The sequence below is a fragment of the Saccoglossus kowalevskii genome, chromosome 17 (genome assembly GCF_978046115.1).
Source record: "Saccoglossus kowalevskii chromosome 17, keSacKowa6.1, whole genome shotgun sequence".
NCBI classification, from domain to species: Eukaryota; Metazoa; Hemichordata; class Enteropneusta; family Harrimaniidae; genus Saccoglossus; species Saccoglossus kowalevskii.
The window spans coordinates 8,246,626-8,261,402 of NC_140657.1; the positions used below are offsets into that span (position 1 = coordinate 8,246,626).

Consider the following 14,777-nt stretch of genomic DNA (forward strand, 5'->3'; position numbering starts at 1 on the left):
GCTTATTAACGTGACTTGTTCTCCTTTTTATCAACAGAATATCACGTGAAAACATGGCGACTGCTCCAATTCTCAGTGACTGGGTCTACTGTAATAAAACACTTAATGGGGCACGACTTAGTGCACTTCTTTTAAATGAAGGAACCCACGTAATCAGGAGATATTTTGATAGTCAATTTCCTCCAAGTACTTTACAAAAAATACTGAATAATACAAAAAACACAAAAACGTTTAACTATTTACTAAAAAAGACAAAAGTTCTAAATCAACGCCAGTATGATCTTTTGTACCCACCAACTGGTGCGATTCCATCGTCAGCAAATTTCGACATTACATTGTTGATTTTACTAATCCGAAACCTCTGTGGTTTACATCCACCTAATTGGTCAGGGTGGAATCAAACCCCTCAACCCAATGACAAATCACTCGTAGCTGATTTGATTCGATTAAAACAATTTCGTAATGAGTTATATGGTCATATTGTTACTACTGAAATATCAGACGCGCAGTTTACCCAGTACTGGAGTGATATTTCAGACGTATTGATTAGACTTGGTAGTAAACAATCCGATATTGAGAAATACAAAATACAGTCCCTAGATCCTATGGCCAGAGTAGAAGCGTTAATAAGACTCATAGAACTCTGCAGAGAAGACCTTTATTTCTACGAACACGCAATTATTGGAAAATATGAAGATATGGAAAAAAATCTAATTTCAAAAATTGAAGGTAAGCAGCATGTTGCCATCGAGTGCAAATATTTATAAAGTTAGTTTGGTTGCACACTTTTCATAAATATGTACGTTTTGATATATAGTATAAGACACTAATTACAATACAATATTATTTTATATTGACTTTCCATACATTGTAAAAAAAGACATTTACGACAATCTGTGCTATATTTCTAGAAATGCGTCTTCAATCTCCTTCGAAAATTGTACAGTATAATTATACAACTGTCGTCTATGGTGATCCAGGAGTGCTCCAGACTGGTGCATCTAATATTATAATAAAACAAACAGAAGGTAAATTAATAAATATTAATGTATTGTCATATGTTCAATATTAGATAATCAAGCAAGTGTACAAACTTTGTATTTGACAGGAGATTGTTCTGTTCGGCTCTTATATATAACATTAGTAATTCATAGACACAATACATATTCCACAAACGTCCAATTATTCGTTTGATGAAACAATTCTTAGTTTTGAAATACGATAATCAAGAACCTCTACAATTCAAGACCCTTGGTCTACGTCTATATATTTCCATTAACACGTGATAAAATCAGGGTTTCAACATGCTGAGATAACTGAACCAGGTCACAATAACAAACAAAGCGAATCGAGGTCAGTCAAATCATTGTGAGTTCAGCTTTAAAATATCGGGAGGTAGTAAATACAAAACTCGGGGTCTGGGTTGTCGATTATAATACACACCTAGAATAAACATTTGTGCATCTATTTCGGGGTTTGTGCATTGTTAATGTTGTTTAATTGAATTTAGAAAGCCGTAACAGCGAAGAATAGTTAAATCCATTGTTTTATCTATAACATTTTCCAGTCATATTTATTGAACTTGAAAGCTTTTAAACTAAGTGTAATCCACACAGTGAATAGATGAACAAAACCCCAAATAGCTGCACAAGTCTTAGTACAGTATTAATTTAGTTTCAATACCATACTTATTCGTTTAAAAGCTATGAATTCTTCATTTTTACCATGGGGCAACAAGGTGAACCGTCAACATATGCGACACTATTTCACCTATCTTAGTCAATGTTTTATCAGTGTGCTATGTACTGTCAAGTGTGATACTCACTTGACATATTTCCGTTCTGGTTTATAACTGATGACTTGTATCATTGTCCGGATTATTATTTGTTTTACAACAGAAACTACTCCAGCACACAACACCATAACGATGATGCCTTTGACATTGTGATTTTGTTTCGTATTTTGGGTGGGACTACGAAAACGAATTTTAACGAAACACAACAGAATTTGCTATATTCTGCATTTCATTCGTCTTGATTTATGACTTAAAGCAACTGAATCAAATTACAAAATGTGTAGCTTGTTCAACAACTCTTATATGAACATAACTTTAAAAAATATGATTTTTCATGGTACAAATATTGTTTTCCTCCACAATAAAGATCAATTAAATACAATCTTCAACAGATTCTAGTTAACTGATTTCATTCTAGATAAACGACATGAGATAGATGCAGGTGAAAAATTTGCAGAGGAGTTGAGAATCCATTACAAGGACAAAATGAACTGGATGGAACCAGTACCATGGTGTGAAGATGGATTCCAACTACAATTACAAGATGTATATACACAGTTAGAATTCAGTGAGAGAAATGAACAAGGTGTTGAAATCAAAGGTGTAGATTTCCAGCAGTGTTTGTCTCAAGACAATCCAACACATCGTATCTTAGTGGAAGGACAACCAGGGGGTGGTAAGAGTACACTTCTTAGAAAACTAGCTTTAGATTGGGCTAATGGCACAAAACCAATGCTAAGATACGATTTGGTTGTGTTACTTGAATTGAGACAAATCACAAAACCCGGTACGATCACTGATTTGATATTTGATCAGTTACTACCTGAGGATTCAAACATTGGTAAACAAAATTTGCATAATTATCTTACAAAACATCAGCACAATGTATTAATACTTTTAGATGGAGCTGATGAATTAAACGAATCATTTAATTCTTATATTATGAAAATCGTTGAGGGAAAGATTCTCAGAGACAGTACTGTGATAATTACATCTTGGTCAACAAGTCGGGGACAACTTATTCCTCATGTTCAGAAAAAAGTTATTATCAAAGGGTTCAGTAATAAGAACATAAATTTATACATTCAGAGATTTTTTAATAATAATGAACTGTGGAAAGACATAGAAGAACGAGACATAGAATCTTTTGCATCAAATCCATTAAACCTAGCTCTTATTTGTGTACTTTATAAGGATTGCAAAGGAATGCTTCCAACAAAATTATCTGAATTGTATTACCTATTAATTATTTGTGCATACAAACGATATTGTCTGAAAAACAACATCTGTAATCCATCTGATATCAGTATCAAGGACTGTCCAGAATTTATAAACCTAATTTTAAGACTTGGAGAGATGGCATACAACGGTATAAAAGAAGATAAATTTCGTTTTGAAAAAGACATTTTGAAACATCACAATATACCTGACTCTGATTTATCAGTTGGGTTATTGAATCGGGAATACAGCACTGCAAGGATTCAGTATCAACAAATTTATGTTTTCCAACATAAAACTTTTCAAGAATTTCTGGCTGCATATTATTTGCATACATATATGAATACTATTGGCAATGAATGTATTGATTCTGTTATAAAGAGCACAGCTTTTTGTACAGTTTGTGAATTTTTAGCAGGCTTACTAGGGCGAGATGGCGTACTATTTTTATATAGAGTGATTCACAATATAAAATCAGTAACCAATATATATAGTGACCTGTATGACAGATTATTGTGCTTAGCATTCATTTCGTTACACGAATTACAAACCAATCAATTAGTTGCTGAGGTCGCACAAGCAATTGTACATAATAACATTCTTCACATAACTTGTCTTCCGTCTGCGGACAGATACAATGCAGCGTTTTCATCTGGATTGACATCTGTCATCAAATACTGTAACAAGAGTTCAATTACCTTAGAGTCAGTTGAAGTAATGTATTTGCATTCTAATTTTTCAGAATTTCTCAATGAATTGTTAGGGTGTAAACATTTGCAATCCATTGACTTGACGGTCGATGGATCTGATATACATAAGATAGTTTTATTTTTAAGAAACAAATCTTTGATACACGCATGTATATTTTCAATGACGGAATCCCATGATGATGTACTTTCTATTTGTGATTTACTGAGTAACCCTGATGTGAACACACCATCTTTATCATTATTTGTAACGGTCAAGAGCATGCATAAAATACCACATAATATAAGGTTAAGAAATTCGCTACATTCATTATTTTTATGGGCGGATAATTTTGGTTTGACACATAAGCTGTTAACACAAATACAAGGTGGAATTGATTGTCCATACTTGACCTCACTAGGTGTAATTGTAGATGATGAAATATCCGATGATATTTGTTATATGATGGCAAACATACTTACAAATAATACTTGTATAAACAAATTATTCTTCGATAATTCGATTGTTTCTTGTCCGAAAGCTGATAAAGCATTGTGTAAAGCTCTGCAAGAATCTTTATATTTAAGGTATTTTATATTGATCGGCAGCAACAAATCTACCGCGTCATCAATTATCAATTCCCTGAAACTCAACAAATCCGTACGTATATTTGTCATGTGTTTATATGACAATCACGTGGACATCATAACAGAAATGATGAATTACAACACTTGCATTGATATGCTTGCAATTATATGTGACCCTGGTGATTGTGATAATCTTAAATTGCCATCATTTGTGGTTAAACCCGCCGTCCACGATGGGTTGTTCGAGAGTGTTGCTAGCATCTTTTCATTACTGTCACATTATAACAACTGGTTCGGGGCTATCACTCAATTCGAGAATAGTATGCCTGTAAAAAGCAACATGGAAGTTGATAGATATGCACTAAACTTATTTAAGAGTGACATAGTCGATGTGTCTGTTGATAGGGGTGGGGAGGTGGTGATATTTACTCGCAGACAGCATTTGTTGCCTCGTTTGAAATCTCTGCATGCCATGTGAGCATAAACAAAAGAAATGAATCGTATCTATACGGTGAAATGTTTTTCAAGATTAACTTTACTGTCAAAACACCTGACAACACCTATTGGATATATACATTATGTCATGTAGTTTTATCTCGCTTTATATGCATTGTAATGGTTTATATTTGTTTGGCCACTTATGTTTTTTTATCTTGTAAATTAAATCCAGAAATCGTGGTCATTCACGTGATCAGTGTGTGATATAATAAACATATAGATCGGAGAATATATAGCTGTTCTGTAATCATGACACAGTACTCTTGAGGCAATTCGAGCGGATTCTTTCATAATATAGCCTGCAAATTTACTCTAACTGGTCTTCAAATAAATAAATTAACTTGATTGTACACAATGTATTGCGCTGGTATACAAATATTTGTTCTACCCTCGTCACTACAGAGGTAGTGAGGTGTTGGGGTAATAGGCGAATGTATTCTCATTGTATCTGTTTTCAGGTCAGATGTAATTTGCTCTTTTCATTTCAAATATCTTATGTAATTGACTTAGGAGTTGGTAAATAATAGATTTATATAGAGACGTGTAGTATTTTGTATAAATTTAATAAAATATATTACTATACTGTACTGTGACTAGTGCCAGTTCCATAATATGCGTATTATTTACTTACGCACCGTTTCTAAATACAGTTAGCAATATTTGAAATTCCGAACAAAAATTTGCCAGACATTTTGTTTTCTTAATTTAGGTGACATTGGGTATTTTGATCAGACCATGCAATAAATTATGCTTATTTTTCATTTGATTATAATGAGTCGATACCTAGAATATTACTCGACGTACAAATAATGAGAATTAGTTATTCGTTGGTCATCTTCAAAGCAACTTAAGCTATTTGAAAAATTAAATTAATATCTTATCAGAAAGTTTTTGGCATGATTCTGTTTTACATGACTAATAGGAAGGTAAGTCTAAATATCTGACAGCTAAAGTAAAGTATTACCTGTCTCGGATATCGATAATGCACTAATCGCAGAACTTTTATTAGTAGTTAACTTGCTTTGGATAAAGTCTGTGTGATTATTACCGTCATCGGCACACGTCATAGAATACACAATGTCACCTGATTGGACAAATTAGATTTGTCGATGGTATGGAAGATATAGAAATAATGCAGCACTTAATTTGTAATGGTCCAGCTGATGTTAACACAATCTGATTAAAATCTGATGCAGTTATATGCTCCAATATTTTAATGTTTAAAACAACATACAATTGCCTTATTTTATTTGTTCTCATATGTTGTTTTTATTAAGGACGTTTGCGGTCAAGGCGCCGAATAAGAGCGAAAGTATTATCACTATTTTTAAAAGTGTTACAAAGTTGTTGATTGAGACACAAGTCACGTTTTTGTTTTTTTACAAGCAGCATAGAGGTAATGCAAGGAACAAAGTGGAATTTGTGTCGAAATTCGTGTTAATGAGTTATTTGATTTAAAATAAATATCACTTATCAGGACGTGCCAATAATTTAGGACAATCATAAGTATTCATCTTATCACTACATATTATTTTTCTATACATACCAGGACACAAGTTTGAGATATGACGTAACATTTTTATGTAGATACCATTGGTCAATGGCTCGACATTGACAATCTATGTACTCACAATTTTTAGTGACCATATATGTTTTTCTTTATTTTCAGTATAAAAAATATGGTAAAAGTGAAACAAATCTAGCGATACCACTTTATATATGAAAATTGTAATGAATAAGACCAAATAATTAATTTAGATGAATAATGGTGAGAACAAATAATATATGGTAGTTAAATCTGGAAACCACAATGATCTATGATTACAGCCAATGCATATAGTCGTGGCTCATGATTAAGTACGCCCTCAAACACAGATAGTGGAGATGTTACAGTTCGAGGTGGATTGTTCAGATGTCGTCAATGAAAACTTATGGGCTCATACCACTAATTGAAACTCCCTAGACGACAATGTTAACATATGAGGAAATTGCTATATGAAAATGCTAAACAAAGTGCTGTTGAAAACGTGACTCTAAAATGGGAAATCAACATGCCAGTAATCAAGCACATAAAATACGCACATGTTGGCCAGCTCAAACTCTTGCAAAACTCAGGTAAACAAGACACACCTACTACTATTTGTTAGTCTCACCTTTGTTCAAGGTGATGCACGCCCTCAAACAGGGCGCACCTGAGAAAAGAAATATTTGAAAAATGTCAGTAGTCCTTGCATCGCGTTTGAATTGGGCTACGACCGGTGATTGGTTGAATAGTGACATGAGCCATTGTGGTTCACGGAAAGCTTCTCAGAATTCCGATAATAGTAACGAATTACTCACGGAAATGGCCTCACAATATGTTACTAACAGTGAAAATGACTCTGAAAGCAGCAATAGCTATGGTGAGAGTGAACTTGTTGAATTGGAGGCAAGCCATATTTTGGCAGCCAAACAATTCAAAGGATCTGAATCGTCTGATGGCAACGGGGGGGGGGGTGCTTTACTCTTGCCATTCATTGTTGATTGTAAGCCGTATTACAAAAGTGGATATAACAAACAGTTATCCTCAGATCCACACACAGATTCATATTGCTAAAGTTAGCTTCAAATTCAGATTTTCAGATTCGAGTGAATGCCTAGCCCTACTTTAACGATTAATGTGCTTTCTCTGACAGTTAGAATAAGAGTTACGCTTCAGTCTTTCACGACCCAGGCTCCCCAAACCCTTGACCTTGTTGTATTAGTGCACAAAATTAGTAGACCGAGTACCGTTAAATGTGGTCAAGGGGAAATCCAAGTGATGGGTGTCTATTGGAGTATTGAAACATATTATGCCTAGTGTGCAGGTGTTGAATACCATGTTTTGCTAGATTGAGATTGAGATTCCAAGGTGTATGCCATAAAAGCAAAACAAAAAATGTATACATGTCTCAAATTATTCAGGAAACTACATTCTGACGAATCCGTGATTCAGTATAAACTATATGTTCATTTAGAAAACAAATTTATATTGATATTACATGGTAAAAAGGTTCTAAATTGGCTACTGGAAACTATAGACCTATATCGGTCTTACCTATAATCTCAAACTTAATAGAATATGTAGTGCAGCTATATGGATTTCTCAGTACCAACAATAGCCTTCACCGACTCACTGAATTCATGTATGATGTCCCGTTTCATGGCAAGGGTGTTGGTATGGTTGCCTTAGATTTATGGTTGGCTCTCCTTCTATGACAGAGTCCATTACAACCGGGATTCCCCGGTATTTATGTTAATGACTTGCCTGGTTGTCTGAAATATTGTAATGTTTATATGTATGCAGGTGATAAAAAAGATATTGCTAAGGTCGCAAGTGCTCTGAATTAAGATTTAAAAAATGCACATACGTGGCTATGTTCCAACAAGCTCAGCCTTCATGTTGGCAAAACTAATTCTATAATGATTTGTAATCACCAGAAAGTTCGTCATTTACCAACAACTACCCTTAATGTAAAGCTAGATCAATCTAATTCAGAGCAAGTTAGGGCTTTAAAATATCTTGGTGTTTCTATGGATACCCACCTCAACTTTGGTGATCATTTTAACAGTATAATTGAAAAAAAATGAAAAAAATAAATAGAGGTCTGGGCATTTTAAAACGCTGCTGTCACTTAAGTAAATCACTTTTTTATACTCTGATTATACCTCATATGGATTACTATTCAACCGTGTGGTCTATATCTTCTGCTAAGAACAACTCCAGATTACAGAGACAACAAAATCGCGCAATGTGAATTATTTTGAAGTCTGGTCCTCGGACCCTTATTGGGGATACGTTGTATAACTTACGATGGAGTGGAGTGTTAAACAGCGAATGCATTTTAATAAGATGGTTTTAATGTGGAGAATGTCCCATAATTAGGTAGATGAGTATCTTATTTCAAAAAAATTCTTAGAGAAGTGCACTCATATGACAAAGTTTAAGAGAATGTAACACTCACCCCCAACAAGTGCGTAATCACAAAACGTTTGCTGGTTTTAAGAAATCATGTTCTCAGTATTTTTTTTACAAAATATGAATTTTAAAAATATTCTCATGTAATTGTTGCTTGTATATTTGTATATATATTTTTAGTTTTTTTTTTTGTATTGTATTTTAATGTAAAATTTAAAAAAACAGGCTCCTTGTAAAACAGCATTTGGCTGACAGGATTCCTAATAACTTTGAAACTTTGACTGAGAAAGGAAAGCTTGAAATAGCGGTGATGGCAAGCATGGTATGTGGTCTGTAATTGGTAGTTATCGGAAAGCTTCTGCTAGCATACACCAATAGAAAGTAAATGTTCGATGGAGTACTTTTCCACGTTACATAAACCTCTGTGTTATCCAGGTAAAGTTTGAATATGTATTTTAGGTAAACTTAATGTATGACGAATCGTTAAATAACGGTATGAATACGTACATTTGAGACGACGAAATCGTGAAAGCAGTTGCTTTACTGAAAGTTTTTCATTTGTTTGAATGATCGATTACTTCCAATCATGGGAGAGTTATGACATGTACGTTACTGTCCTAATGCTGGAAAAAGTTACTACTTTGTTCAAAAATGGCATTTTAAATACAAGGGAAATATGTATAATATACACGAATACACGAATACCTTATTATCTAATTTATGGAATCAATTTTCTATGATATTGCATCATATTTGTTGTATTAATAGAACTGTTTCTGTCCACGGCTTAAATGAAATATACGTTACCTTACACTTAAAATGTCTACTGGTGAAATATGTTACGCTCTATAAATATGATTATTATTCCAATATAGTATCGCATATGATAAATGCGTGTTAGAAATTCTGCTCCAGAAATCATGTTATATAAAGTGATCAGATTGGATGCCTAATGTTTGTGAATAAATATGTACGTCATCCTATATCCTAAATAAGTTTACAAAGTGCAAATGCGAACCACGTGCCTTTGGATTTATAAAGGAAAAACACACACACAAAAACTGAAAAGAAACAATTCCGCTATATATTTTGGCGGTTAAAGGGCGCAGTAAAGTAGAAGGAAAAGGGTGTGTTAATGAAATTTACGAATTTCCTGTCGCCTGTCATTTAACGAAGACAATCAAATCAAGCCATTTTATTTTATTTTTCAAATGCGCCAATGACACTAGCTATATATCTTGTTGGTAGAAGACAGACGTCTGATTTTGAGTTTTGGCCAAAAGTTGACAGACCGGTCCGTGAAATTGAGTCCGTGAGGTTTGACAGTCTATATATTCAGACCCAAGATAAGCATAACAATTCCGAGATTTACAAACACAAATACCTTATAACATTTAAAAAACAACGACTATCGGGAAACGCCCAATCCCGCAAAAAATATTTTCATCGAGCTTACGGGAACTTTCGTAACTTAATATTAACACCTAAAATACAAGGTCGTATTCTCTTATATCCTTGCTTTCTGAAATTTCTGAAGACATATATTGTCATAGTTGCATGTCATTGGCGGAGAATGCCCTAATCGAAATGACATTGTCTCTCAACTTTCCCCTCAGTCTACTTTAGTAAAAATAATGTGTTATTACTTGCTGACTCGTATGCTAACAATAGTATTCGAACAATAAAGTTAGTTGGTAAAAAACCGTTATGTGTTGTGCATGACTTCGATGTACTTGATTTAGCTGAAATGTACATTACTCAAGGTTACGCACATTTCAAGTAACAAAATTGTCGATTGTGAACATTTCTAAATGAACGTCGAAGATTTGACATCTCTTACACTCAACTATCATTTATCCGTTTTTGGTTATGCACAATTCAGCTCAATAGATTATTTTCTGCGCATGATTGATATTATTACTGCGAATCGGTGTGCAGTTACACGTATGAACCTATTTAAACAATAACCATATCTACAGAGTATACTCACATTTAGCAAGGTTCTAGAAACCTGCGATTTGATAATACGTGTGTGTTTATAGTGACAAAACCGTTATTTCCGATATCACTCGTTTGTCACTGATCTAAATTAAATTATCCTCACTGACAATTACTAAAATTAAAACTGCTTACAATATCACCAAGATAAACCGTTAACAGACTTTATGACATGGCACTAAATCAAAGGAACACATTTTAATTGCCATTCAGTGATTATAACTACCATTTCACTGCCCAGTTAGATTACCAGACACATTTTCCTTTTTGCAGCGTCAGACGTTCCCCATCTCCACCACAACAGAAGAGCTGAAGATAAGTGTACGCAGTACACAAGAGTGTATTATTAGACGTGCACTGAAGATAAATTTCTAGCTCGACTACACGGAGAAGTTTAGTGTATAATTCATATGAAGTATTGGTTATAAATCAAATGACTGGCACCTAAGTACATATAATAACTCACATAGTCTAACTCTAAGTGATTCACAATAAGGTTAGTGTCGATGATACTTAGAGCGCCACCAATGTACTTGTTTTCAAGTACTTTTGTTTCTATTTTATTCGTACGTCACACAGGAAAGGGAACTTCAGTTCGCTAAATCACGGTTCTTGTGTGTAAGTACAACTCTCAATTCACTACTAAGTATTTTAGTGTTGTGGTAATATATATCTTTATGTACTGTGTTACACCCCCCCCCGCCTTTCTAGTGTGTGCAAAGGTGTTATAGCACGCAGTGCAGTCAACAAAAGCTTACACCATTATGTCAGGGTGTGACGATTAGACATGTTTGTTTATTGTTTTCACCTGTCGCTAAGAAGCAAGTGAATAATGTCGGGACTAAGCTAAGAATAGGAAATAACTGTGTATAAAAAGTATCTCTTTGTTACGAACAATTTCATACTTCTGTAAAATTGGTTGAATGTACTTTTACAAACGTCTATAATTATTAGTATCTACTTATTTAAATAATAAACAACGAACAAACACACGGAAATAAAAAAAAACCTTGTAAAGAAAACCAGGGTATTTCCGTGAAGAATTACTGTCACCGCCATATTGTCCCAAACAGGAACGTTGTCAACTAAGTTGCTGACTGGTTTGTTATGTCATAAGCACGCTCGTTTTCGTTGTCAGTATTTGTGTAAGTAATAACGCTATAAGCAATGTCAATAATTTGACATCGTGTATAATGTATTATAGCCGTGAGTTCATATGTCTTCTTGTTCCCTAATAGATTTTCTATTTTATTGTGCACCGTGAAAATAAAAACAAATCACGAGAGTTACGAAAAGTCTCGAACCAACATTTAACTGTGTCAATAATACTCGATTCTATATTTGATGTGACCTCATGTTCATCGAAATCACAATTCATCTTTAGGTATTTCTGTGACGTGTTTGGCCCGGCGCACACCGGTCGATTTTGTGGCGATCATTCTATATTCCGAACGAACAGCGGCACACGTCACGACTGCAAACTACTTTAAAATGAATAATTTTCAATGGGTTTAAATTTCACTCAGGCTGATTTAGCATTTCATGCATATTCAGTCAGTTTTAAATTCAACCTTTTATCATTTAGATAATTTGTTCTATGCTCAATTTCACATAATCACAGGGTTTTATTTGCAGACAAAAATTGCACATACATTTTCAATTTGTTTGTGTTTTTTGATTTCGATTGTTTCATTCCACACAAGTTCGTGATTTAAAATTGTTCATCCATCCTCGTAATTATGATACTAACAATGAAAATACATTATTAAATTAGATTATGTGCATATCTTTTATTAACTTTGAGATACTGTCATACTTTTGTGTAATTGTTGAATTTTCCCGACGACAACGACAACGTTTCCGCCATGTTTTTTTTCAAGTAATCAAATTGGAGATCACGTGATAAATATAAACAAATTCAAATCGCTAATTGGCAACTCCAGTTGTAGTGAACGGATCGTAAGGTGTGTATTACAATAGTATTATTTGAATGTTATAGCCGCACATTTGATACACACTTTGCACGTCTTAGCAGTTCTATTGTGACCAATTACTGCTACTTGCTGATTGAAACCCTAAATTAAATAACACATGGATGAAAAAATACAAAGTAACGATGTAAGATCTGTATAGAAAAATTCATGTAACAATGCAATATATCTCACTATTTTGCAGGGAAAATAATCGCTAAAATTGACACCAAATTGTAACCAAAATTGAACAATGTTATAATTATGCACAAAAATACCAAACTTTCAAAGACAGACATTCCCCTTATATATACTTTGAACATTATATATGATCATAGAGACAGGGTACAAAACTGTGCTTATTCAACGTGACTTGTTTTTTTATCAATAGAATATTACCTTACAAGATGGCGACAGCTCCAATTCCTAGTGACTGGATCTACAATAATGAGACACTTAATGGTGCAAGACTTAGTGCACTTCTTATAAATAAAGGAACATGCGTAATAAGGAGATATTTCGATAGTCAATTTCCACCAAGTACATTACAGAACGAACTGAATAATACAAAAAACAGGAAAACGATTAACGATTTACTAAATAAGGCAAAAGTTCTTAATCAACGCCAATATGATCTTTTGTACCCACAAACTGGTCAGATTCCATCTTCAGCGAATTTTGACATTACATTGTTGTTTGTACTAATCAGAAACTTCTGTGGATTACAGCCACCTAATTGGTCAGGGTGGAATCAAACCCCTCAACCCAATGACAAATCACTCGTAGCTGATTTGATTCGATTAAAACAATTTCGCAATGAGTTATATGGTCATATTGTTACTACTGAAATATCAGAAGCGCAGTTTACCCAGTACTGGAGTGATATTTCAGACGTACTGATTAGACTTGGTAGTAAACAATCCGATATTGAGAAATACAAAACACAGTCACTAGATTCTATGGCCAGAATAGAAGTGTTAATAAGACTCATAGAACTCTGCAGAGAAGACCTTTATTTCTACGAACACGTAATTATTGGAAAATATGAAGAAATGGAAAAAAAAACTAATTGCAAAAATGGAAGGTAAGCAGCATCTTAGTTTAATTGCACTCTATTTTATATTTTAAAAACATTTTGTTATTATAACATGAGACACTAATTACAATACTAGTTTATGTTGTCCAGGTATTCTTCGCGTGACAGCGACTTTCCATATTTCAGTAAAACACAAAAAAACGACGATTCACGACAATCTGTGCTATATTTCTAGAAATGCGCCATCATCGTCTTTCGAAAATTGTGCAGTATAAATATAAAACTGTCGTCCATGGTGATCCAGGAGTGCTCCAGACTGGTAAATCTAATATCTTAATAAAACCAACAGAAGGTAAATTAATAAATAATAATATATTGTGTTAGATGTGTAATATTAGATAATAAAGCAAGTATACAAACTGTGTATTTGATAGGAGATTGCTCTGTTCCGCACCTATATATCACATTCGTAATTCACAGATACACAATATATGTCACACACACAACCGATTATTCGTTTGATGATGAACTGGATCCCTAGTTTATGTATATGAATTTCCGTTAACATGCGATTCAATTATTTCATAGGGTTGCAACAGGCTGAGATAACTGGACCAAGTCACAATAAGAACAAAACGAATCAAGGTCAGTCATTATGCATTCAGCTGTAAACTATAGTATATACAATACTCTGTGCGTGGTGGGATTGTTCGTTATAATACACACCTAGAGTAAACACGTGTGCATATATTTTGTCTCTGTGCATTGTTAAATATTGTCTTATTATAATTACATTTTTTCATCCATAACATTTTTCAGCAATATTGTTTCGTTTTATTTGGTGGGGGGCTCTGAAAACTGATTTTGAAAAGTATTCATAAATGTATTAAGAATATGTTTATAATAACCGATTACACGTGAATATTAAAGACACAACATAATTTGTTACATATAATCTCAATATTTTTCCATTTCATTGATCTTGAATTATGACTGCAAGCAACTGTTACTGATATTACTGTATTTCCCTCCATAAATGAAATAAAAACCA

General features: G+C 33.7%; 2 protein-coding genes across 2 annotated transcripts in view; both read left to right on the top strand.

Annotated features, from left to right (window-relative positions):
- Positions 1 to 11,771: 11,771 nt before the first annotated feature.
- LOC146732616 (E3 ubiquitin-protein ligase DZIP3-like) lies at positions 11,772 to 14,032 on the top strand. Its single transcript, XM_085492338.1, has 3 exons — positions 11,772 to 11,865; positions 13,082 to 13,774; positions 13,962 to 14,032. Exons 2-3 carry the CDS (start codon positions 13,098 to 13,100, stop codon positions 13,999 to 14,001), a joined length of 717 nt encoding a protein of 238 aa, XP_085348464.1. The 5' UTR covers positions 11,772 to 11,865; positions 13,082 to 13,097; the 3' UTR covers positions 14,002 to 14,032.
- LOC144348072 (uncharacterized) overlaps positions 13,947 to 14,777 on the top strand; it is a 33,964-nt gene continuing 33,133 nt past the window's right edge. The window contains exons 1-2 of the mRNA XM_078007573.2: positions 13,947 to 14,078; positions 14,315 to 14,371. Of these exons, the coding sequence (XP_077863699.2) occupies positions 13,964 to 14,078; positions 14,315 to 14,371 (172 nt within the window). The 5' untranslated portion in view covers positions 13,947 to 13,963. The remainder of the gene's footprint in view (positions 14,079 to 14,314; positions 14,372 to 14,777) is intronic.